The following is a 26570-nucleotide window of genomic DNA, read 5'->3' on the forward strand; positions in this document are numbered from 1 at the left end:
GGGCGTAGTATTAGGGATCCTAGAATGGTTGGAACTAATTAATTTTTTTAATGTAAAATGTGTCTCTACTTGGCAAAAATCCAAGTTACGAAAGCATTTCTGGAACGACTTTTGTAAGTAAAGGTACCCCCTTATTGTTACTTTAGTAAGTGTCATAAAAAAACAATTCTCCTAGTCTCGATATTGGAGGTGACGTACCATTGCGCACTGTCAGCATCACAGTTGCAGTAATGTTTGGGGTCCAAGCAGTCTCCCTCCAGGCCACATGCACACTGCTGGCTGCCCGGCTGAGCCCCGGCCCAGTAATTCTGGCGTTCACCCGGTGCCGCGCCCCCAATCCACCAGCTCAACGGGGAGCCCTCTGGAATACAAGATGAACAACAATTAATATGTAAATAGCCAACTTTCTTTCTGACTCTTTTTTCAAAATAATTTGAACTTTTTCGTCAGACTTTTGTTTTCTGAAATTTAACAGGGCTTTTCTTTACTCTACTTTATTTTCGTAATTTCTTCCTGTCACTTTCCAGACACTTCTCATATAAGTTTGTGATTTAGGCTATGCTTTTTGTCGTGACCGGACGTTACGTCGAAAGACGTTTGGTCGACCGGACGTTTGGTCGACCGGACGTTTGGGCGCCGGGTTTGCTCACTGTCAAATTATGACAGAGTTTACTGTTGATATTTTGATATTAGATATTTAGATATTAAACTCTCTCTCTATCTCATGATTATAATTTTGAGAGCTGGTTTCAACAGTAACGTCCGGTCGACCAGACGTCCGACCAGACGTCCGGTCGACCAGACGTCCGGTCGACCAGACGTCCGGTCGACCAGACGTCCGACCAGACGTCCGGTCGACCAGACGTCCGGTCGACCAGACGTCCGGTCGACCAGACGTCCGGTCGACCAAACGTCCGGTCGACCAAACGTCCGGTCGACCAAACGTCTTTCAACGAAACGTCCGAGTACCCTTTTTGTAGTTAAGAATAACTTTCCGTTCCCAATTCTCCTTTCCCGACATGTCTGAATCCTATTTTTGCGTATATATTCTCCTTTTATGAATCAATTTTCTATTCTTTTTCAGATTCATACTTTTGAAAACTCTTGGTCTTAAACATCAGTTCTACTCTGTCTGTTTCAAACTCCTCATTAACAAACAGTCATTTTTAATCACATATTTTAGGACTCTTCCATCTCGACTTTTTTAACTGAAAAATATTTAATCCCAAAATGGCATTGGTTCTCACCTGGTGTGTTCAGGAGGCGCGACTTCCTGCAGCGGTAGGCCATTTCCTGTTGGCAGTGGTCTGACTGGTCAATGATAGCCTTCAGTTGCTCATCACTAGCAGAGTAGTTCATCTGCACATAGTGCAGACGTTCTCCACTAGACGGCAGCACTGGTGTCAACTCCGAGTTGTTGTGGCGCATCTCCATCCAAGTGTTCTCCTCTGATGCAGAAAATGGAGGATAAACTACATTGATAATTATTATCCAAACAATATGTATGTCACCTGTCATATTGCAGTAAACCAGTTGCGGTTTGATGGGTCCGCTGCCATCCACATCGATGTAGAAATGGCCCGACGTGTTCCCGTTGTGTTTATAGGCCTCGCAGGATTGTTCGTACACCGCTATGAGAAAAATATCTCGAAGTAAACATTTATTTTGAAGGGTCTTTCATTAACCCAACCTATGTATTCCTAAATATGGAAAATTTCGTATACGTAAGATTTTTTCATGTTTTTCTTTCAACCCAACATGTTTAAAGAAACACGACAGACATCTTTTGTGAACATATCCATTTTGTGAAAGTTGTGTATTTGTTGCATTTTTAGCAAACACGCAGATTCTTATTGCTAATAAGAAAGGCATGGGCCAATAGAGTGAAAATCCTTTAAAAAGATGTAATTAGTTTAACTCATTGACCGCAAACTCAGATCACAGTAAAATGTGTTGCGGTTGTTTGCAACAAGAGGAAATTGGTATTGGGAACATCCACTCACAGGGGGCTGGAAGCAAAGCCACACTCATATCTTCTTTTTTCAATTATATTACGTATAGTAATTTTTTTTCGTTGGATTTTTGAATTTTTAGGGTGAATAAACCCAAACAAGTATTTGTGTACACATTCATACCCATGGACAACTTGGAGTGTTCAATCATCCTACCACGTGTATTTTTGGGATATGTGAGGAAACTGGAATACCCAGAGAAAACCCACACAGGAACAGAGGGAATAAGCGAACTCCCAGGATTGAACCCTTGATCTCAGAACTGTGAGGCAGGCATGCTCACCATTCTTTCCTACCACAGTCCTATATTAAAGTAATAAAATATTTCAAGAAAAAAAATCCTACATTAAGCATTAAAGCCTTAACATAGCACATATATTTGTTTCTAGCAATAATCTGACAAAAAAGTACAATATTTTTTCATAATTTTCATTGGTATTTCTTGTTGACATTAAAGACTTATGAGCTGGCGGTCGCTCCAATTTTTTTGGGCTGCGCAAAGTGACTTACAAAGAAATATAGCAGCTGATCCACATGATATGCTGCAGTTTGCTGACTTTGCCTGAGCTTGCAGGGCCAATCATTTATATATTTATTTATTTGCTGTTTTTTTTTTCTTTTAAAAGACTGGCCATGCAGTGACTCACAGCTGTGGCAGGTGGCGCCTCCATAGCCGCTGTCGCTGCAGTTGCAGTGGAACCTAATCCATGATTGAGTGCAGCGCCCGCCATGCTCGCAGCGACTTGGAGAACATCTGATAATAAAGTGGGAGGGGAAAAAAAAGGTAGAACTTATTGATGTGTGTTCAGGGTCAAAGTAAAGTTGCAAAAGTGTGAAAAAAACAAAGTGACAATGTAACCGGACTGCTCACCCTTGAGCTGAAGTTTCACCGCCGTTCAATATCATACTTGAGTTTTAATTTGACTTGAGTCAATTGGACTATGGAAAAAGTTTAATGACGTTTTGTTCCTGACGCAGAGCTCCAAGAACATTGCCGAGAAGGTGTAATAATAAGCTCCCGTGGAGTATGACTACCATGCTGACCTGACGTTGAAAGGCGACATTTTCCACCTGACTTGCATTCAATTCAATCAGTGCGCTCAACGAGCGTGTGCCGCTGCGCGCCAAGCGCAAACAACACGATGGATGCAGAAATTGAGAAGTCGTGACCTCGGCGAGGAGTCCAGCTCGCTTCGTTAAGCATTGGCTCATTTCACTCACGACACGTTTCCAACCGAGTTTTTCTTTAACGCCTGACAGGCTTGATAATTGTTGCGAACGTGGCGTTGATTGAGCGAAAATTCGGCAGCCAGACCAAGCTAAACCATTTGTTCTGCTTCGACGGCATCGTTTCGTGTTATGTTAGCGCTCTGATTCCTAGTCTGAGGCCATATTAACCGTAGGTGGTTTTAGCAATACTATTGTAATAATTTTTTCAAAATGTGTCTACTAGGCAGTCCTAATACTGCCCTATGGATTCCATCTAGCAAAGAATACAAAGAAATCCGGAAATAAATACAATCATGCACCATGTCTAGATTGCTTAAGAAGTGTAAATGTTACCAAAGATGAATGTAGATGCATAGAATATTAAATGTAATATAGTCCATTGGACCCTAATTGAACATATTGGCAGAGTGTACTGTATAGAACATTTGTTTATTCAATCTTCTTCTCAGCCACGTATTGTCATGAGGGGCGCAGGGGTGCTGGAGCCTATCCGAGCTAACTACAAGCAGTGGGTGGGGGACACCCTGAAGTAGAGACACTCATAACTAAGGTCAATTTGCAGTTTTCAATCAGTCTATCATGCATGTTTGTGGGGATGTTGGAAGAAACCGGAGTACCCAGAGAAAACCCACGGGAGAATATGTAAACTCCCACTGAAAGGCCGTAGCCCGGGATTAAACACCCAATTTTAGAAATGTGATATGTAAAATCTAATATTAAAAAACAATATAATTTGAAAATATTTTTAAAATAAGTAATAAAAATAATATAATGCCTATAATTTGTGAATGAAATGGGCCAATCAACACAGTGGAATAGAGTCCTATAGAGCATTAAATGATAAAACTTAACTCCATTACGACTTCGTGTAAATATGCATGGATATCACATATTGGATCATGTAGGTAAAAATAATGACATTTGTTATGAGATGACTCAAAATGGTAAATTGACCTTTGTGAACGTCATATCCCAAATTTTATTTTGCGCGAGGGGTGCTGGAGCCTATTCCAGCTAAATATGGGCACTAGGCGGGGAAATTCTTCAATCGGTGACCAGCCATTCGCAGACACGTCTTTGGAACATGGAAGGAAACCGGAGTACCCAGAGAAAACCCTTGCAAGCCCGGGGAGAACATGCAAACTCCACACAGGTGGATGCGACCTGGATTTGAACCCAGAACCCCAGAGCTGTGAGGTCCACGCGCTAACCACTCGTTCCACCGGGCCACATTTTATTTTATATGACATGATATTATGAAATGAGTGGCCTAAAGGTTTGGTAATGTAAATAGAGTATGGATCAAACTTTATAGAAGTAAAAAAAAATCAATAATTATGCTGTAAATATGATGTGTAATTGTATTGAATGCCACATTTAAAAACTGACCTGTCAATGATTCCGCACATGTCAATCAGGAGGTCACTGTAGTTTCCCAGCATCCTTTGCTGCACAAGGATGAGGTCCACTTGTTGGTGATCCAGAGTTAGCTGCCGAAGGCAACCCTGGAAGGAGGCAAAAGGATTTCTGCAGGCCTCCTGGCTCTCTTCCTCTGCCGGACAACCTCCAAATAACAAAAATATGAAGTGTTAAGGAACATAAGGTTAAAGAACATCATTAGACATACGCCTACCACCGAAGAAGAGATCCTTCTCGATGACAATGGAGAAAGAAGGATTGGAGTTAGCCGTGTGGTCATTGTCCACAGCCATGTTCAGGTGTCCTCGCCTGGAGTTCAGATCCACTGAATGCCACTGACCATCATCAAGACCGGAACCTGACACACATCCATTCCTAATGAACATTTTCTCTGCCTCTCATTTTCACATTGAACCGGTAGACATAAGATGGGTTGGTTTGACCAGAAGCTCTGATTAAAAAGTGGAGAAATGCTCCATCTCTACCATAAAAAAACTGAATAGTACCAGTGTTGTTCAAGTTACATCTGAAAAAGTATGGTACTACAAGATGCACCTTCAATAGCTGGCCTATTTTAAAACGGTTCCCATTAATAAGACGCACTGCGTTATAAGGTGCAGTAGATGTAGAAAGACATGAGAGATTGGTACAATAAGGTTTAGGGACAATGTGAGAGCACTGCCCGTGTTCACTTGAATAAAAGGCAATCGTGTTTGCTCACAGTGTGTCTCACGTGCAGAAAGAAGTATAGATAAAGACATTTCATTTGGTAATGCGGGAAACTCGTATACAGTAACGATAGCGCTGTTAAAGATTGAAACAAGTTAATTATGTAATGCATGTAACGCTGTTAGTTCCAACATTGGTTAGTATACATACCAATTCCATAATATGTCGATCATGCTCAATTAAAAAATATATTCTTGTGGTTAGAGAAAGCTATATGCCTCATCCTTCCTTGCTATGGAACTTGCCTGTTAAACTAGTACATTAAAAAGAAACCAGTCAAGCTTAGAATCAATGTCAGAGCCCCTTTAGCCTAGTGTCTAGTATTTGATTGACATCCCTGATAGCAAGTCGGATCTCATTTTTGTATCATTCATAACACATGGAGCATATCCAACCTTGTCAGTCAGTACAAAACACCAGTTGTGTGCAGTAAATAGAAGAATCAAGTCAAACCACAGAAAATGTACCATTTAACGCAGTATGGGAGAACAATTCTTTCCCACACAACTTCATTTAGGCACTTTCACAATTTACACGCCATGAAATTCCAGATAACAAGGCAATGTGAACATTTGAAACAAACACGTCACACCATCTCTGATACAAGATGATCATCATAATTGATGATCATAACGTTGCAGCCACTACTGGCTGACGCTAATGAAAGATAATCTCCGTTGCTCCGTACACGGACGCACAAATTCTTTTGACCAATCCAAGATGACGACGTCAATCAGATTCGACACCCCAGCCCCTGTTGCCCGGGCCTTTGTTATTCTTTGACCGTTATCGACATGGAATAAATTGTCAATGCTTTGAAAAGTAATAATCAGACATAGGCTTTGTCATCATCATTGACTCGACAAAAGCCTAATTGTCATCATACCCAGCTGCGTATGACAAAATTGGTAGTGCTTCTCCACAAAGTGCGCTTTCCCGGGAAAAGGCCCAAATAAGTGATAATTTAAAATTTAAAAGTATAGTTGTTAAAGCTTTTTTTTAGATTATTAAAGTCAGTATTCGAGTGGTGAAAACAGAATGAATGGTGTCTCACATCATCGACTGTAGTCAATGAATTATTAAAAAAAAGGAATGTGTATTCCACCAAAATAAATAGGGAGTGACCAAAAATCTAAAGGACAAAAAGGATGATTCAATGTTAAGGACGCAGCAAAACATTAAAAGTTTAAGAGATGCAAGATTTTTACCTAACATCGGCGAATTCATACTCTGTCCAAATGTAAGCTACCTAAACTTCTGTAACTTCTGATTTGTCAACAATTTCTCTCCATCATGAGTAAACTGAGACTCAAACACCTGTCTTGATCTTTCACTCAAAATCTGTGCTGACCTCAAAACCCAGGTGATATCATTTAACATGCCTACCTACTCAAATACATTGTCAGTAATTCTACAACTTCATCTGGATAACGTAACGTACCATAATTTTCTCCTGTATGTGACATTCTTACTTAAACTTAGGTTTGTGATTTGTACATGAAGACATTTAAAAAGGGGACAATTTTTCACCTTTCATTCACGTTGCCATCATTTTGGGTTGTAAAATCGGGGAGCTTCCAGACTGTGAGTTAACTCTGTACTGACCTGCCTTGAGTTCCAACAGCACCCTGCCAGCTTTCTGCACCCGCAGCCTGAGCCGGGCATCGTTCAGGTAGAGCCAAACTCCGCCACCTTGCCGAGGAAGCTGGAAGGTGAGCAACAACCCATCCCGGTTCCACGTCCGGAACTGGAGCGCCACCGAGACCCCATCCGCAGTCGCCGACACGGCCCCCGGTAATTGGAGGAAGCCCCGGGGCCCGGGGAAGGTGGCAGCCACGGCAAGAGTCTGGTGGGCACACGTGAAGGTGACATTGCCCTGTGAATAAAAAAAAAAAGGATGAATATTAATCAACTGCAGGGGTAAGGAGGGGCGGGGGCGTGTCTGTGTGACCGTTGGGTCACCGTGGTCCTCATCAGCAAGTCTCCTTAAACGAGACATTAACATAACTAGGAGTGGCCAATAGCATTTGCAAAGCAAAACGAGACAAAGTCAAGTGAAGGACGGATTGTTGGTGGTGCGATGCAATATGATGACAATACTGAATGGATTCATCTTCAAATCTAATGTGACAAAGGTTTTTATTTTTGTTGCCCCACCCACCCCCATTTCTCTCCACAAACAAAACTGGCAGCTCTTTTGTTGTTTTTCCTCTTTTCACTGTCTGTCCTTTGTCCTAGAAGTCTCAGTAGCTGTTGTAGTCTTTATTCTCATATCTTAAATCTTAAACTAACAAACAGAAATTCTTATTGTAAAAATAGCAGTTGTTAATTTTTTCCGTCAGTCATTTTCTTGTGAAACCAGAAATCTGACCTGCCTTCGTTCTTCCTGTCATTTCGATTAGTATTCTGAGTTTCCCCACCCGAAATGGTTAATTCGTGGTAAACAATGTCATAAATTTGTAATGATTCTTATAGCTGGATTAGATTAGAATAGATTAGAACTTTATTTCAACTCGTATTCGGGACATTTCATGGTTGCAGTAGCAAGACAGACATAAGACACACAAGACATTGTAGACCTAGGTAAAAAACTGGAGCCACACACAGAAAGTCCACAAGGTGGGGACCTTCTGCAGACTGAGACTGAGGTTACCGCACAGTCCCACAGTAGTCTGGAGGTTTTAAAGATCATCTTCCTTGCCTAGATCCTCCTAAGGGAGGATATGGTAGGAACATATCCGCTACATTTGGTATACAGATAATTAAGCCTACATATTTGGGTCACCGTGCTAATTGACAGCACTGTGTTCATTAATTTCTGAGTTAACTCGGAGTCAACTAGTTTATTTTCCCATCATTAAAAATAAATCCTTTGAAGTTGGACAACGAGCAGAGATTGATCATGTGTCAGCTGTTGTAGCTAAAATGGATTGAACTTCTATAGACGTCGATGACATTAAATAGGTTAATTGCTATTTGCTAATTGCTTCATGTTTTGCATGTTACTGCTTGTTTGTTCTTTTTACTCTACGTCACCGAATCAAAGTAAGCTGATCCGTCAGATGGTGTTATTGATTTATGTTCTCTATCGTGCGCACTCTGCATGTTCCTTCTCAAACTAAGTAGAACAAAATGTTATTGCCATCGTCATCTTTTGTTATTGCTTTTTGTTGACTCCCCTAACAGAAGTTATGTTATTGCCGTTGTTTCCTTTTGCCATTGTTTTTATTGTCTCTTTAATCTGCCTACGCTCACACACGACATATAAAGGATTGTTGTGGTGTAGTTTGAATGTTTGAGTTCATGCACATACACATTCTCTTTTCTCTTTAGGGAGATCATCACTTGAAGAGCCTCCATTGGAGCGTTAACAGCATGCAAATAGCTCCATTTTCTACCTTCAGTGTTCATCATTTTCAGGAAAACCTTTTAGTCAGAAGGCTCCCCTGTGTGTCTGAATTTTAAAAACGCAAGGGAGCTCCCAATGTCCAATGCAGAGTCATTATTTAATGCAAGAGACTCCTTATTTGCCACAGCTCATTTATGATAAAAAGTCAGTACTGTGATAAACATCTTCTATAAATCAATGTATTTGAACGGTATTGGACGATGGTGAGAAGCTGACAAAAAAAAACATCCATACAAATTTGGAAACCTTTCAACTCACTCAATGCTATGCCGGTGATTGGCATCCAATACATCTAAACTGGGAGGGTTGGCAGTGAATAATAATGGGCCAGTCCTCCAAGACTGCCGTCAATAGCACTGAAACATGTTAACTTACCGCTGCTTCTCCCTGATCAAATGGATTTGACATCCATAGTCAATAATGGCTATCAGAAAAGGACGTGGACTGAAATGTTACTGAATAAATTTGAAGCTAATTAACGGAAAAGGTTGAGAACACGATTGTTCATCCGTTTGAAGTTTGACCTTATTCAAACTGACCATTACGGTGGTTTGGCGTTCACCTCGCCTGGCCATCGCGATCAAGTTGTGCTTGTTGTATGCAACGTTCTCCAGGCAGCCTTGGAATGTCCTGTCTGGAATGTTGGGAATTCCCCCAACACTTAACTGCAAGGACACCAAAATTGAAAAATGTGAGGCTTGAAAACAGAGATAAAAAGGGCAAATAGCAGCAATAGTTTTGGGAAGACCTGCTGGATGTGCCAGTGGTGGAAATTAGGTGGTAGCTCAACAGTCCGTGTGTGATGGTCCACGGTGAGGTTGCATCGGGCGGCGTGGCATTCTACCCCAACTAGGTGCCATTGGTGGTCATCCAAGAGGCTGCCCAATGAGGCCAGATGCCTACGCCCTGCATTATAGGTCCTCGCTTAAGGAGTGAGAAAAAAAGTTATAAAGATAATTTTTCATTAGAAGCAGATAAAAAAACAATGAGTCCGTCTGAAATTATCCAGAGACCGTTCTGCAACGTATCTGCGTTTCTCTTTTAATTTATTGTTTTTTTTTCAAGAAGTGGAGCAGTGATTCATAAGAAGAAAAATGAGGGGTACTGCCCAACCAGAAGCTGAGTAAAATATGATGACCCTCAGAAAACAATACATTACAGTATAATCTTCAACTTTTATGTGAACTTTTCATTCGACTATTGTTTCTATGTAGTGGGTAAGATCTTTAAATACAGCTAATGGTACAGTAATGGTATGAAAATTTTGAAATTGTATCCAGTAAAAATATATCATCACAAAATGTAGGTAGTCAGTGTAGTAAATTCATTGTGTGAATAAACCTTCCTTTTCAATTGCTCATTTTCCAGATTTTCATCAACCTACCAATTGTGCCAAAGAAAAAAATTATGTAAATAGAAAAAATAACCAAAGAGCGACGTGATCTGCACCTGTTGGCGAGTTCTTTGACAGCAATTTCGAGGAGTACGACGGTACCCTACCGCATCCTGAAAAACTAACCCCAGTGATTTTTTTTCCATTGTTACATCTTTTCTCTTTGAACTATTGTTCTTAAAATGCCAGATACTGCGACTCAGGAATTCTACACTTGTTATCTGTGCGATTTGAGTCCTAAACGAAACAAAACGAAGGCACAACTTTCTGACGAGACATCAAATAAGGTTGAGAGAAAACTTTTGTTTATTCCACAGACAATATTTTCTCTCAGCAGGAGGTTGAAAGTTGAGATGTCTTATCTCATCATTGTCTTCAACATCACAACAAGAAAAAGTTGAGATGTGAAGCCACATATTCTGCCATTCACACCAAACGTGAGACTTTATAAATCTTGGATGAGCGTCGGCGGCTCCAAATTAGCGGGGTTCCCCCAAGTACATCTCTGCCGGGAGAAGTAAGGAAGGAAAAGCTCCAGAAAAAGCTCGACGCAGGCGTTAAACATGTATCCAATGGTGTCGGGGGAGGCCGATGAGGGGGATGATTGACAAAAACATCTTCATCAAAAAATGAGGAGGCGGGAGGTTGTCTCTCTGTCAACAACTTCTTTACAAGAGAGGGAATAAATATCTTGTTGGAATGTCTCTTTGTCAACAACTTATTTACAAGACAGGGAAAAAATATCTTGTTGGACTGCATGATATTATGGCTTTATTTTTAATCGTGGAAGAATAAGTACTATTAATAGTAGTGGTAGAAGTAGCATTATTCAAAGTGTTATAGTTGTGCAAGTCTTCTTAGTAGTTAATATTTTATTATCATTTTTACTCATGTTAAAATAGTATAAATTTGGTGTAGAAATGGTAGTTAGAGATGAAGGAATATTATATAACAGTAAATGTTGTATTATTGGTGGAAGTAGTGGCTGCCAGTTCAAATAAACTGGAGACCATTAATGGCAGCCAATGGGATAAGAGAAACAGAATCAATAGTTTCAATAATAGCATAGCATTAGTTGCAATAGGGATTTTGTGTATTGCAATGCAAATGTGTTGTTTTGTATTAGCATAAATGGAAGAAAAAAAACATAAACTCCAAATGAATTTAGCCCAAAAGAGATAGAAAACACGAAAAGAGGAACTATAGGGTCGCAGCCTCCATTTGAGTCCAAAGTGGAGGCAGAGTCTTGTGATTGCATCAGATTAAATATTGCGCATGAGGAATTTCCCTGGCGCAAACCAAAAGCAGGGAAATGAAAACTCACAAGGGAGTTAATGCAACTCATTGAAAACAATTACAGTAGAAAATAAAGCAAATATTGAATCTACTTCTAGGTCCAAATTAAACCCTTAAAATAACGCATAAATGAAGTTTTAGTCCGACTTTCAAAACCCTCCCACTTGTTTGAAGTCCTAACAAGGCCTGTTGCCTTACTTGAAACACTAACCCTGACTTTAAAGTCTTATTCCTAACAAACATGTTTATTTTATGGGGAAAAATAATTAATTAAAACAGAAAGCCATCCTTGAAAGCCTTATTATGTCGGTTTAAAAACCTGATCTCAAACAGTAACCTTGACTTTGAAACATGACCCAGACAAGAGAATCTCAAGCAGAAAACTAAGCTTCAAATGACCTTGCACTTAGATTTAAGTATGAATCTTGCTTAAAACCTTAATTAGAAATATCCACATTTGAACCCACGCTATTCTTGAAATCCTATTTTAAGAACTTAATTTGATAACATAATATTGGCTGGAAAAGCAAATCATGTCTTGAAACCAAAGCTTTACATAGAAACGCAAAACCAACATTGAAAATTCAAATCATGCTTTAAATCTTTTTTACTACACTAAAGCCATCTTAAAAGCATTATTTAAGTGTCAACTTAACTTGAGACCCTGATCTGATACTCACACAGCCTTGAAACTAATTTAAAAGCCAATCCTTGACTTGAAAACCTAACACGTAATCCCAAATTGAAACCCTAACCCTGGCTCGAAACCCTAGCCCTTGTTTTTACCTTGTTCTTCTATGATGGCCATGATGACTTTTCCCGCCTTGAGTTCCACACTGAACCCGAGTGGCGAGTCTCCCCGGGCATGTAGCAGCATCCCAGAATTTTTCAGACTCTTGAACTTCAACGAGACTTCCTCCTTTTCCTTCTCTGATAAACTCCTCGACGCGCCACTCCACGAGTACAAAACGACACCGCCTTTGCCGTCCAACGACATCACATCAGAGGCTGAGGACCATAAGTTGGTTAACAACGTTAGTTTGCTTACATATTTCTTGACTTATCAGACCTTTTCAGGCTGTTTTTGTTTGTCTGATATGGTAATGAAAAGATCTCGGGTCCAAGGACTTGAACTCTGACCCAGACATAAAAATCACAATTTAAACAATGCCTTTCTTTTAAACTGTAACCATTGGTGAAATATTCATTAACCCAAGACAGGACTTCAACCCTGAATTTGACAGCGGAACATTAATACTGGATTGAAAGACATTTTTTCTGTGGTTCATTTGCCTTCACATAAGGCAGCAGTGTTTAGATGCCGTGAAGCGTCCCTCTTATCACTCCCATTTTTAAAAAGCTTCACGGTCTCAGCGCCTGAGGGGTGAATGAGCTAACCCTACAGTTTATGAAAGCTATGGATATTATGGGGCTATCCTGGAATTCATGTCTCTGCATCATCACATTGAAATGCGGACAATGCCTTTGGATTTGTAGAATGCTGTATCGTGATCCTCCATTATAAAAGGGGGACAAAAGGGTATGATCCGATTATAGGGGAATTAGAATCCTAAACCTCCCTCATAAGGTCTATTTTGGGGTACTGGAAAGTAGGGCCAGCCAGGAGGAACAGTATGGTTTTTGTCTTGGCCAAGGAACAGTTGACCAGCTCTCTACGCTCACCAGAATGCTCAACCAGTCAAGTACATGCATTTTATGGACTTGCAGAAGGTCTCCCAGTATGTACCCTGGAGACTACTTTGGAGGGTTGTTCCTATAGGTAATGTTTATAGGACTTCTTGATATGTACGGTTCGGTCGTTGACATTGCAAACAGTAAATAGGTTTCGTTTCCAGTGAGGGTTGGACTTCACCAAGCTTTCCCCTTGTCCCCGATTGTGTAGATAACTGGAAAGAATATCTAGGTGAAGCCAAGGGATTGAGGAGGTCAGGTTTGTCAGCCTCAATATTGCATCTGTTTCTTGTAGACTTGTAACTTTAAATGTAGCAGTACAAAGGCAAATATGAAGTGGTCGGGATGAGAATCAGCACCTAGATATCTGAGACCAATGTCCTCAGGCAGAAAAAAAAGGAATTCCCTATCCAGGTCAAAGTGAGGTGCAAGTGGAGGAGTGGAAGAATCTTGGTGACTGATTGTCGAGTGAGAGAAAAAATGAAGCAGGATATTGCCAGATATAGCGGTGTGGTGAACTCTATTGGTCTCACGTGGTAACAAAGGCATCAAGTCAAAAGGAGAAGCTTTCCAAAAACTGAAGATGATCTGTGAGTTATGAACGAAAAAGTAGAAGAAATCAGTATTTGCCACAAAGTGTCCAGGTTCTCCCTGGATGGGGTAAGAAGCTCGATCATCCAGGATGGGCTCTAAAAATCCACTGCTTCTCTATATTGCAAGGAGCAAAATGGCGTGGAGTGGGCATCTGTTTAGAATGCCCACTGGATACCTGGTGAGGTGTTCCAGGCACACATGCCATTGGTTGAGGTGGTTGACACACTAAAGAGAATACATGTAATTTTTTTGAGAATACATTTTTCACTACATTGGCCTCGTGGAACTTGACAAATTCAGTGGACTGAGTGAAGTCTGAGCTTTGCTGTTAAAGATGTTGCCTCCTGCAAATTTGTCATGAAGGAGAAGTAAATAGAAAGATGTGGTTTGCTTTGCAGCTGGACTTCAATAAAATATGTCGTTGTGCGAAACACTAGGCTGGGGTTTTCATCCTGATAAGAGTTAGAACTAAGGATTGAAAGAAACATTGTGCATCTGTTGATGGTAAACCATTAGGCAACCAAAATTTAAATCCACGTGAGAAGAGATGTGATACGACATCTTTATTGACAACATTAAAACTGGATGACTCACTGTAAGGACACCCGTAGACCTCCAGGCGCAGTCCGATCCGTCCATTGGGGTTCCAACCCGTGGGAAGCAGGCGCAGAAAACGCGCAATGGCCGAATGCTGCAGCTTGTGCTGGACCACACTGTCGGCGTTAATGTTGCCTGAAAAAGACTGAAGACAAGCAAAATCCAAAATATGATGGTGAAGTGAACATCTCACGACAGACTGCTAAGGGAACTGGGTATCACGGGTCATGTGAAAAGGTTGGCGTTGAAGCCATTGTCAGTGCCAACGACACACTTGGCACCTATGGGACACTAGCTACATTAGCAAACACCGCAAAAATCTTATCGGTTACTACCACCGCTACAACTGGCCCATCCCCCAAAAAGCCCCCGATCAGTCACCGGGGAAGGTGAGGTTTGCAGTGTGTTTTGAGAACCCATAAGTGTTGGACAGTTCAACTACAACATTTTTTACAACAAAATGTATTTATTTAAATACTTTTTAAAAGGAATACATCATCTTTATGTACATATATATGTCCCACAACATTTGTCCATGTTTTCCTCTTTTCCATTTGTGTGTCCCAATACTCTTTCCTATGCCCCACAGTTTCTTCAATTTAGTACGTATTCTAATACTTTACTGAGATCTCTGTATCTATGTCCCAATACATTTGTCCAAACCTCAATTTCCTTCCCAATTATCCGGTGTACCACACCAAATAGCAACAGGTCGCTCACAGTGGAAGCAGCTCATCCACCATTCTATATGCATTATTAACAAGTAAAAAAGCTTGTGATAAATGTGATTATCTCAGTAGGATCCCTGTAGGCAACTGTAACGTACATTCTAATTCAGCTGCTAACAATGCTAATAGTAGTTGTATTGTTGAAAGCAGGATGACCACTTGTTAATTAATATATATTTAAAATATTACTATAATAATAATGAACAAATATATAATTATAAAATAACATATTGTGATAGTTGTGTGTATGCATATATATATACATATATATACACATACATATATATACATACATACATATATATACACATACATACATATATATATATATACATACATATATATATATATATACATACATATATATACACACATATATATACACACATACATATATACATACATATATATACATACATATATATACACATACACATATATATATACATACATATATATACATACATATATATATACATACACATATATATATATATACATACATATACATACATACATATATACACATACATATATACACATGCTGCATTTACTTTTTGTTGTTGCATAATAATGAAAATGTTTTCCAGAGGCTTAATGGAATGCTAATCGATGGATATTTGCTAGAAGTGGTGGTATGTAAAAGACTCAAAGTTTATGTCCCACCGCTTGATATTGTCCAGTGCTGGACACTTTGAGCACTTGTAAAACATAAAATAAAACTACAGAGAAAAAGCTAACGGTGCATTTAATCCAGTGTTGCACTTGAACGAGTTCTATTAACGACAGTTAAATAACTTGTTCTGTTGTTTTTTCTTATTTCTCTGTTTTGAAATTATCTAAAAAAATTCACTCATCGAATATGAATTAACTAATTCATTAAATAAATGTAGGAACAGAACTAGTTTGCATCCAAAAATAACTATTTTAAGCGTTCATTTTGATGTTTTCAGTTGTAAAACTAGATTTACGTCACAAATCATTGTGGTGATGACCGATCACAATTGTTGGACATGAGGTGACAATTATTCTTTTACGATTCTCTCATGTAAAATGGGTGATGCTTATCATAGGCTTCCGTATGCGCATAAGTTATGTCCACATACCCCAATGCTGTCCTCTAATCGGTGTTGTTTCCAGTTGTGACCGGTGTCACTGAACATGAGTAAGTAGGAGGTCAGCCAATCAGAGCTGCCATAGCGTCCCTGCGTGGATAGTGCCGTGACGGTGGTCCGCTCCCCGAGATCCACTTCCAACCATTGAGAAGAGTCTGAAGCCTGCGGTGACCAACCTCCTGCTCCTGTAAACAACACAAGGACACAGATGGGAATGGTAGAAGTCTGACTTTGAATTTGCCACCTTCCAATTCTGCCACCATTGAGTTAACTAGGGTTGTCTCGATCACATATTTTTGTCTCCAAGTTCTCTCAGAGATCATGTGATGAGCCCAAAATACTCCTGGAATACTTTCTATTTTCCTAAACCTTTGCTCATACATTGCCATTGAAAAATATAGACATTATATTTATTCAAACTTGCAAGGCTGGTATGGAGTGATGATATTTAACTTTCATTGATGGCAATAGACATCCAATCAAATCAATGGCGGATAATAAGGTAATACTTAAAACAATACATTTTAAAAAGACGATTTGAAAAATGACATGATCGGCTGCGATTTCTAAACACGTGATCAGATCGGGGAAATCCCTATGTCCAACACGTCTTTTGTGTTTAAAGCAAATGTTAGCATTGAAAATGTTCGCTGGGAATGTCATGTTAAAGGGGCTGATAAAGTTATCTTCAATAACAAATTTCATTGCTTTCTGTGATGTATACATTTGAATAAACCAGGTCACATTTTCATTTGTCTTCGTAATGTCAATAGACGGTGAAACTCTACCAAGTTCCTGACGATGGTTTCGTGAAAAACGTACCACCCGTGCACCCTTTAATTCTCATACATCATTCGTTTGCGGCTGTCACGCCTGACTATGTAGTATTATCAGTTGTCTGAGAAAATGTCGTCAGGATTTAAAAGCGTTGACTGCATGGACGGCTGGCGAGCTTATGTTCACAGAGTGTGTCCTTTTGTTTTCTATGGCTGAATAAATGTTTCACTGTCAAGGGTGCTCATGGACAAAAGCGACGTTCGGTTGTCCTACACTTCACTTTGGCAAACTGATTGGCCCTGGCAGAGGTCCGCTCAGCTAAATTGCTTCCACCAAATGCAAAGTTTGCCTTGTCAGCAGGATTTCACTAAGACCACACAACCTAAAAAAAGACATATATGGGAAATTACAATGCTGTGAAAGTAAAGCTTTGTTTTTCCGATTTCTTGCGAGATAATTGAGTTGTTTTTGAACAGCTAGTTGAAGTCTTGTCAGGCGCACGTTGTGACTTTGGTGTCAGATACGAACAGCACTTTTTGCGTACATCTCACTAATTTGGCAAAACGGGAAAACGTAAATGTTGACGTGTGAACTTTGAAGGGCTAAAGGTCAAACACTAATAAGTTATGGATGAGAAGATGGAGAAGCGGACATGTCGACCTTTTGTGAAAACGGAGATATTAAAAGGAAACCCTGGAAGGAAAAGCCTTGCCAATTGCAATGAGGCAAGTCACAACAAGTCTCATTTGAGCATTATCATATTTTGGGGTATAAAGGGGGAGTGGTTGGGTGAGAGGAAAGTATATAACACACGTAAGAAGATATAGTATGTAATTTAATAGGTATATTCAAGGCATGTTTACGAATCAATTCCCATTTCTTTTGTTCATAAATGATCGATGGATTTCTTTGTATGATAGACGTTACCCAGTAGAGTAGAGGGTATCTACGCTCTGCGTCACAGGCTGTAGAAGACCACTAGTGATCATTCATCCTGTCAAGGGTCACAGAGGGTGCTGGAGCCTATCCCAACTAACTACAAGGCATCAGGCAGGGGACACCCTAAACCGGTGGCAAGCCAATCGCAGGGCACAAGGAGACAGACAACCATTCGCTCTTAAAATTAAAACCTAGGGGCAATTTAGAGTGTTCAACAAGGATACCATGCATGTTTTTGGAATGTGGGAAGAAACTGGAGTACCCAGAGAAAACCCACACAAGCCAAGGGAGAACATGCAAACTCCCCACAGTGAGAACCCACCTGGGATCGAGCCCTCGACCCCAGAGCTGTGAGGCCGATACCCTATTATTTTATATTATTTAAATGGATTTGAATTCTACATTTTAGCTCCCACATACATATTTTAAAATGTCTCTTATTTCATTCCATTTGCACGCATGGTTAATTGTCAGGTTTATTTGAATTTCAAAGAAATCCAAAGTAGAAAGATCCTCTTTGAGCAGATGCCGCTCGACCTTCTGGTCAAGCGCACTACGTCAAGCGTGCCTTCAGAGTATATTATGCTGTCACTTTTCTCCGACACCTGACACCTCTCAATTTGTCCGTCTCGGCCTAGCGGAGCAAAGCCATCGTAACAAGGAACAATAACGTGGGCGCAGGTAGACGAACACCGAGATGACGAAGAAGACAAGCGATAAGATCAACTCCGAGATGAGGCCAGGCTGACCGGCTTCTTAATAATGCAGAGACATTCCAGCTGCTGACGGAAAAGCAAATCGAGAGAGGGCAAAAAAAAAAAAAAAAACCTACCCTCAATTAATCTTGCACATGTTCGTTAGTGTAGTAGTTATTCATTTACTTGTCATTCAGCCTACTATTATTTTTATTGTTAAGGGTTTGTCTCCAGTTAATGCAATAATGTTATTACTTACTGCACTGTAGTAATTTCCTGTAGATGGTATGTTGTTGGTGTCAACCAGCTTATTTTATTGGTTATTCTTTAGTTAGTCACTATTTTAGATATTCCGTCTAGTCAGTAACATAAGTCATTCAGTCAACTGCGACTTGATTCACCGCCTTGAATCAAGTTGCAATTAAACTTTAATTATACTTTGAAATCCAAGTCCTTTGGAAAAAAAAAGCCATTAAGACAGAACAATTATTTTCTTGAAGTATGGATAATTGCGTTGGCATGGCGAGGGAGAGCCAGGAAGCACTCAGACATAAAGGGCGCTATTAACATTTGGCACATGGCAGACTTGCTATGGTAGTGACACGTTACCTTTTACAGTCGTGAGCAATTACAGCAAAATCATTCAAAAGAGATGTTTCATTCCAATTTGCAAAAGTGTCTTGATGAAAATGAGGAAACGCTTCAAAAAACAAGTGTGGGTTGTTTAGAATTGCACATTTAAGATCCTGAGAAGAGCATAATCATCCTTTTGTTTGACACCTGATTTGCCATTCATCCAACTTCATGATGTTTATCAACCGTGTCATTTACAATTTAGAGAGAAATTTCATTTGGGACATATTTTAATTTGCTACTTTGTTTGTCCTATAGCTGTGAATGATGGATAACCATGTATTCTCTTCGTTAAATCATTTCGGCAGTGTCTCACTATATTGCGTTAATATTGTTAACAATGTGCAATATTTTAGATTGTGCAATATTTTAGAATGTTTTTTTTCTATTACCTTGCCCGGACGTGACTTTTTAATTACTTATGTTTTTATTGGGAAACACGCACTTAGTGGACTAGCACCACTAATTTTGTTATACGCAGCTGTTGTATAATGACAATACAGGCTTTGTACTTTGACTTGACTTTGGTTACATTGTCCGGTCGTTGAGTGATTAGCGCGTCGGCCTTACAGCTCTGGGGTCCTGGTTTCAAAACCAGGTCGGTCCACCTGTGTGGAGTTTGCATGGTCTCCCTCGGCCTGCGTGGGTTTACTCCGGGTACTCCCGTTTCCTCCCACATTCCGAAGACATGCATGGTAGGCTGATTGGACACGTTAAATTGCCCCTAGGTATGAGTGTGAGAGTGAATGGTTGTCTGTCTCCTTGTGCCTTGCGATCGGCAGGCCACCGATTCAGGGTGTCCCTCGCCTCTAGCCCAAAGTCAGCTGGGATAGGCTCCAGCACCCCCCACAACCCTTCAAAAAAATGAATGAATGGTTACATTGAGTTTTGGTTTCTTATCACCACTCAGGATGAATATAGTACATGCTGTTCCGCAGAAGCTTGCTAATAATAACGCACTCTACCAGCAGCAGGCGTTCGAGCAAAGTCTGCGCAGCACTGAGCCTACTGTCGTTTGTTTATTGTTGTTGCAGGACATGATTAAAGGGGAGGCAGACAAACGAGAGGATTTGTGCTGCTAAAGTCAGCTGGGGGTAAAGAATCGCTGACAGCGAAAAAAGCTCATTTGGCTTCCTGACAGCAGGAGGGAGAATCTACGTTGATAAAACAGTGGTTTAAAAGTGGCGCAATCACCAAGGTGTCGCTCACATAATCTACGTTCTTTTGCGCTCCTCACCGCACACACAACAATTGGAACACTTCATCTATTGATTTATGAGCTCGATTAAAAACCACACTGTGTCCCTGTGGGAAAGTAGAAGGGTCTTAACACTGACAATGTAACTGTGACTGTGCGTTGTTATTGTACTGTTACATTGTTACTGTAGTTAATCATGTGTTTTGATACTGCAGTTTCTTGTTTATTTTGGTAATCAAAGAAATATATATATATATATATATATATATATATATATATATATATATATATATATATATATATATATATATATATACACATATATATATACACACACATACAAACACACGCATATATACACACATACGCAGATATACACATGCATATATACACATGTATATACATAAATATACACACATGCATATATACACACATGTATATACATACATATACACACATGCATATATACACATGTATATACATACATATACACACATGCATATATACACATACATATACACACATGCATATATACACATACATATACACACATGCATATATACACATGTATATACATACATATACACACATGCATATATACACATGTATATACATACATATACACACATGCATATATACACATGTATATACATAAATATACACACACATGCATATATACACATGTATATACATAAATATACACACACATGCATATATACACATGTATATACATAAATATACACACACATGCATATATACACATGTATATACATAAATATACACACACATGCATATATACACATGTATATACATAAATATACACACACATGCATATATACACATGTATATACATAAATATACACACACATGTATATACATAAATATACACACATGCATATATACACATGTATATACATAAATATACACACATGCATATATACACATGTATATACATAAATATACACATATACACATGTATATACATAAATATACACAAATATACACACATGCATATATACACATGTATATACATAAATATACACACATGCATATATACACATGTATACACATAAATATACACACATGCATATATACACATGTATACACATAAATATACACACATGCATATATACACATGTATATACATAAATATACACATGTATATATACATACACACACACACACACATATATATATATATATATATATATATATACATACATATACATATACATATATATATATATATATATACATATATACACACATATACACACATATACACACATGTATACATATATATCATGATTCACTCTAGTTGTGGCTGACTTTTTATATTTGTACCACCGCTAGTGTTATACGAGTTGTTAAAGCGAAAAGTAAAGACGGCATTAATGTATTTGACAGTTTTTACATTTGACTCTTGATAGCAGTTTATTCATTTTTACACCTGTATGACATTTAACATTGTTCAAAAGCTTGCGAATGCTTCAGCAACACTTCTCTGTGACAAACGACACCAAATTACAACCTGCTGGCACATTTTACCGGACTACATGTGCACTATCTGAATCTTAAGTCTAATGGACCGAACAGCTTCTGGAGCACATTAACAACCTGCTGAGGAGAGGTTTTTACAGGTAAAGAGACAGAGACATTTTTACAAGAATGCTTTTATCTGCTGTGGGAGGCCACAAATGTCAGATCGATGTCGCCGCTAACGTCGCTTTGCCAGCACGTTCACTCCATTGGGCATCGACGGCCTTGATTTGGATCCCCCAACCCTTTTTTTTAGCTTGTTTAGCTCGCCTCGCTTAGATAAAAATCAATTCCAACCTCCGGGTCCAGCAGTTCCCCTTAATTTCCTTTATCACTCCTGCAACAACTCCACCACAATGAGTGCTAAGACGCACTATAGTGCAAAGTTTGTGTTCCCCGGGCAGATTATTTTTTTTATTGACAACAACTGTCAAAAAGTCTCAGCTTCAAATGTAATTTTGGAAAAGGAGATGATTATGCTGAAATGTGACCTATTAAGGGTTTTACCATTTTAAAATAGTTACCAGGTGTCTTAATGACACTGACTCCTAAAAATCGTGACCGGACATTTCGTCAAAAGACGTTTGGTCGACCGGACGTTTGGTCGACCGGACGTTTGGTCGACCGGACGTTTGGTCGACCGGACGTTTGGTCGACCGGACGTTTGGTCGACCGGACGTTTGGTCGACCGGACGTTTGGTCGACCGGACGTTTGGTCGACCGGACGTTTGGTCGACCGGACGTTTGGTCGACCGGACGTTTGGTCGACCGGACGTTTGGTCGACCGGACGTTTGGTCGACCGGACGTTTGGTCGACCGGACGTTTGGTCGACCGGACGTTTGGTCGACCGGACGTTTGGTCGACCGGACGTTTGGTCGACCGGACGTTTGGTAGAACGGACGTTTGGTAGAACGGACGCTTGGTCGCCGGGTTCGCTCGCTGTCAAATTATGACAGAGTTTACTGTTGATATTTTGATATTAGATATTTAGATATTAAACTCACTCACTCTCTCATGATTATAATTTTGAGAGCTGGTTTCAACAGTAACAACCCAGCGACCAAACGTCCGTTCTATCAAACGTCCGGTCGACCAAACGTCCGGTCGACCAAACATCCGGGACCAAACGTCCGGGGACCAAACGTCTTTCGACGAAATGTCCGAGCACCCTAAAAATAGCCTTAAGGTTCAGAATCAGTTATTCACATAAAGCAACAAAAAAAAGACATTTCAATGCATCATTGCTGGCAGCTGCAGCATGTGATCATCAAGTGACAGAATGACAATGTCAAAGATGAAGGCGACATCGGATCCATTTGAACCGGGAGATATGGCAGTGATCCAGGCATATTAGATTGGAAAACACCATCAATGCTACTGAAACGTGACCATTCAGCTTGAAATTTAGTTTGAATGTTTGCTGATTTTCGGCTTTTCAAATTTCTAAAAATGCTGTACATTTCTGCAAAACCCTTGAAAATGCCTTGCACTCATGTTAACATTGCTTTTCCAAGAATATGGCAGCTGGAACAAAAGAGATTTTTTACGCAATTATTTGTAAGGCCAGTCTCTAATCCAGCGGCAGTTCATTATATTTTGTTATATGCGACATGGTCATGTTACAATTCAAATGCATGCCTTCCTTCATTTTAAATGGAGACAAAACCATTATCTTCAGCAAAATGAATCTTTAGTTAAAGAATCTTAAAAACTGAATTTCATTTTTCTGATGTAAAGCGGAGAAAAATATAAACCAGTATATTCAGAAAGTAGCCCTCTTTAGAGTGGAATGACATTTTATCATTCATTCATCTTCCATACCGCGTATCCTTGCAAGGGTTGATGGAGCCTATCTCACCAGACTTTAGGTGAAAAGCAGACAACATCCTAGACTGGTCGCCAATCAGCCGTAGGGCACACAGAGAGACAGACAACCACTCACATTGCAATTATACCGCTACAGAGCAGGAATCGATCCCAAACTTGCCCGCACCGAAGTCAGGTGAGTGGACCCCTACCCCATCAGGCTGCTAGGACATTTTATCAATGGTATTATTTCAGGTAAACAAATTTCAGTATCCCAAATTGCACATTTCTAATTAATTCCAATTGTCCCATTTTATGCTGTCTTTCACTGTTTATGTGCCTGGTATAACTTATGTCACAAAATAGATGCACTTATAATCTGTGTTATTATTTTGTGTTTAAACATCATTTTCTCCATTAACAGACGTCTAAGGAATTCACGATTCATATACTTCAATAGTTCTACAATCTTTTACAAGATTATCTTAAGGCAGTGGTTCCCAAACTGGGGGGCGTGCCCCCCTAGGGAGGCGTAAAGAGAATTCAAGGGGGGCGTGAAGTCATCTGCTAAAAAAATGTTTAAAAAGATTATAAGAATAATATAATCAAAGAACAAATATCTGCCATTAAATACATGCAAAATATGATTATAGCAGTCACTCCAACGGTCCAACCCGTTTTCTATTAACAGAGATCTGTTTTCCTGAACAATGCTAAGAAATAAATGCGGGTCTACTGGAAGCAAGAAGGGGGCGTCAGGTAAGATAGTTTGGGAACCACTGGATTAAGGCCTCTTTTGTGACCCCTGAGGTACACCGTAAATTAACTATTAATAGACCAGTATACTGTATTTGCACCAGAATTGCCAAAACAAGTGGATTTGGATAAATACTTTACAAAAAAAACTTTAGAATATAATAGGAAATATCTATATTTACAATGAAGCAGCTTTTCCTAAGTGCATTCTTATAAACCCTTGGCTAAATACAGCAAACCTGCTCCATAACAGCCAATGGAAGTTTCTTAACTCCACTCAAAGTTATTATGCAAATGTTTGTTTAGGTTCCTTAAAATAGTTAATCCAAATGACAGTCAACATAATTTTTAAGTCATTAAGCAGAGCATGCGTTTCCAAACTGACCTGCAAGGGCTGCAGTGGGTGCAAGTTTTCACGCCAACTGATGACAAGATACATTTTCACCAATCTGGTTTGTGTAATCAATTGATTGCAGTCAGGTGCGGCTTGTTCCAGAAGAAACCTCATTGGTTAAACTGTCCATACTAGATCAGCTAGAACTAACACTTGCATCCATTGTGGCCATATTTGGAATAGTTTGGACACACCTTTTTTACAGTATAAAAGCAATGTTGCTTGCAAAAACTGGTAACGATAACAGAATGTTTCACATTTACTATGTAGTATATATAAATAAAACCTCAAATGCACGCATACATATTAGGATGCAATTTCAAAACATTTCAAATTCCAAAGACCTGAAAGTGTTGAATTTGCAGCATTTCAAGGTCAAGTTGAGTTAACTCAAAAGCTATTCCAGCCAAAGCACTCACTCAAGTTACAAAAATTGACAACCCTTATAAGAACACCTTATTTGGTAGCCATTTCTCAATTCTTGACTTCACTGAACTTGTGAGTTTTCATTCAAATTTCCTGGTTGAATCTCTTTGCTGGATGTACAGATGCATGTAAAACAACTGCTGAAATGCCATTATAATTTTGGAAAAAAATAATAGGCACAACAATGATAAATGAAAGACAATGCTTGTGGGCCCAGGTGGAGATCAATGGGATAATTGTATTTCCATAGCGCAGCAGAACAACAAGGTCATAGTTCCCACTCACCATCTCGTCTGTTGAGCTTGGCGAAGACGGGAGCGTGACTAGCAGACAGCTGGGAGGAGCTTCTGAAGGCCGATGGCGGCAGGTTGGACACCAGAGCGCTGTCGCATGAGTCTGTGGATGCAAAACAATACAATGGCCATTCTTACTTTTTTGACAATGTGTGGGGAAAATCCCCAAATTTTCCAAGTATCTTCAGAGTTTGACATGCCAAACTCTGCCATTTAATTTTGTATTATCCAATATGTACTTTTGATCACATTCTCTGCAGGTGCCTCAATACTTTACATACTCAACCAAACACTGGCTTCCATTGACGATGATAGAAGTCAAATTTTTTTAGACTTCTTGACTGCAGAGCAGTCAATTCAGGATAGTGTTCCAATAGTTTTGAACAATGTCTTGACATTACTTTTGTCCAAAATACACAATACATTTGTTAAAATATTTTCTTATCCATCAAAACTCTGCATTTGGTTCATTTCTTCTTTTTTTGAAGTTTCCCAAATTGGAGATGTCTTAAAATAAAAGTTCCTGGCCCGAACCAAAAACCAAATGTCAAAAACGAAGCCAATAAATTAGTTTCGGGCAGGGGTGCCCAACTCTGATCCTCAAGGGCCCCTATCCAATCTGTTTTCCATATCGCCCTTGTTTTTTTTTAATGAATGATAGAATGTACTGTTTTTTTTTTGGACTACAATTCATAAATGAATGAAAGTTGCATTTTTGGAAGGCAGTAATTTACTTTACCAGAAACCAAGAAAAAACATTAAACATTAAAGTTACATTATACATTAAAAATGTTGACAACTAATTTAATATGTTGACTACTTATTTATTTATTATTATTATTAATTGATTATTGTTTGTTGTTGTTATTTGTTCACTTCCCTACTTATTTATGTTGTTA

General features: G+C 39.3%; 1 protein-coding gene across 1 annotated transcript in view; it reads right to left on the reverse strand.

Moving 5' to 3' along the window:
- LOC144085331 (contactin-associated protein-like 4) overlaps window positions 1-26570 on the reverse strand; it is a 75469-nt gene that overhangs the window by 30370 nt on the left and 18529 nt on the right. Inside the window, exons 2-14 of the mRNA XM_077614469.1 lie at window positions 25664-25774; window positions 16206-16399; window positions 14369-14516; window positions 12275-12496; window positions 9548-9723; window positions 9339-9464; window positions 6996-7266; window positions 4876-5019; window positions 4632-4806; window positions 2660-2766; window positions 1512-1631; window positions 1248-1448; window positions 199-361 (exon numbers count right to left, since the gene is read on the reverse strand). Coding sequence (XP_077470595.1) covers window positions 199-361; window positions 1248-1448; window positions 1512-1631; window positions 2660-2766; window positions 4632-4806; window positions 4876-5019; window positions 6996-7266; window positions 9339-9464; window positions 9548-9723; window positions 12275-12496; window positions 14369-14516; window positions 16206-16399; window positions 25664-25774 — 2158 coding nt within the window. The remainder of the gene's footprint in view (window positions 1-198; window positions 362-1247; window positions 1449-1511; window positions 1632-2659; window positions 2767-4631; window positions 4807-4875; window positions 5020-6995; window positions 7267-9338; window positions 9465-9547; window positions 9724-12274; window positions 12497-14368; window positions 14517-16205; window positions 16400-25663; window positions 25775-26570) is intronic.

The sequence above is a fragment of the Stigmatopora argus genome, chromosome 12, assembly GCF_051989625.1.
Source record: "Stigmatopora argus isolate UIUO_Sarg chromosome 12, RoL_Sarg_1.0, whole genome shotgun sequence".
Lineage (NCBI taxonomy): Eukaryota > Metazoa > Chordata > Actinopteri > Syngnathiformes > Syngnathidae > Stigmatopora > Stigmatopora argus.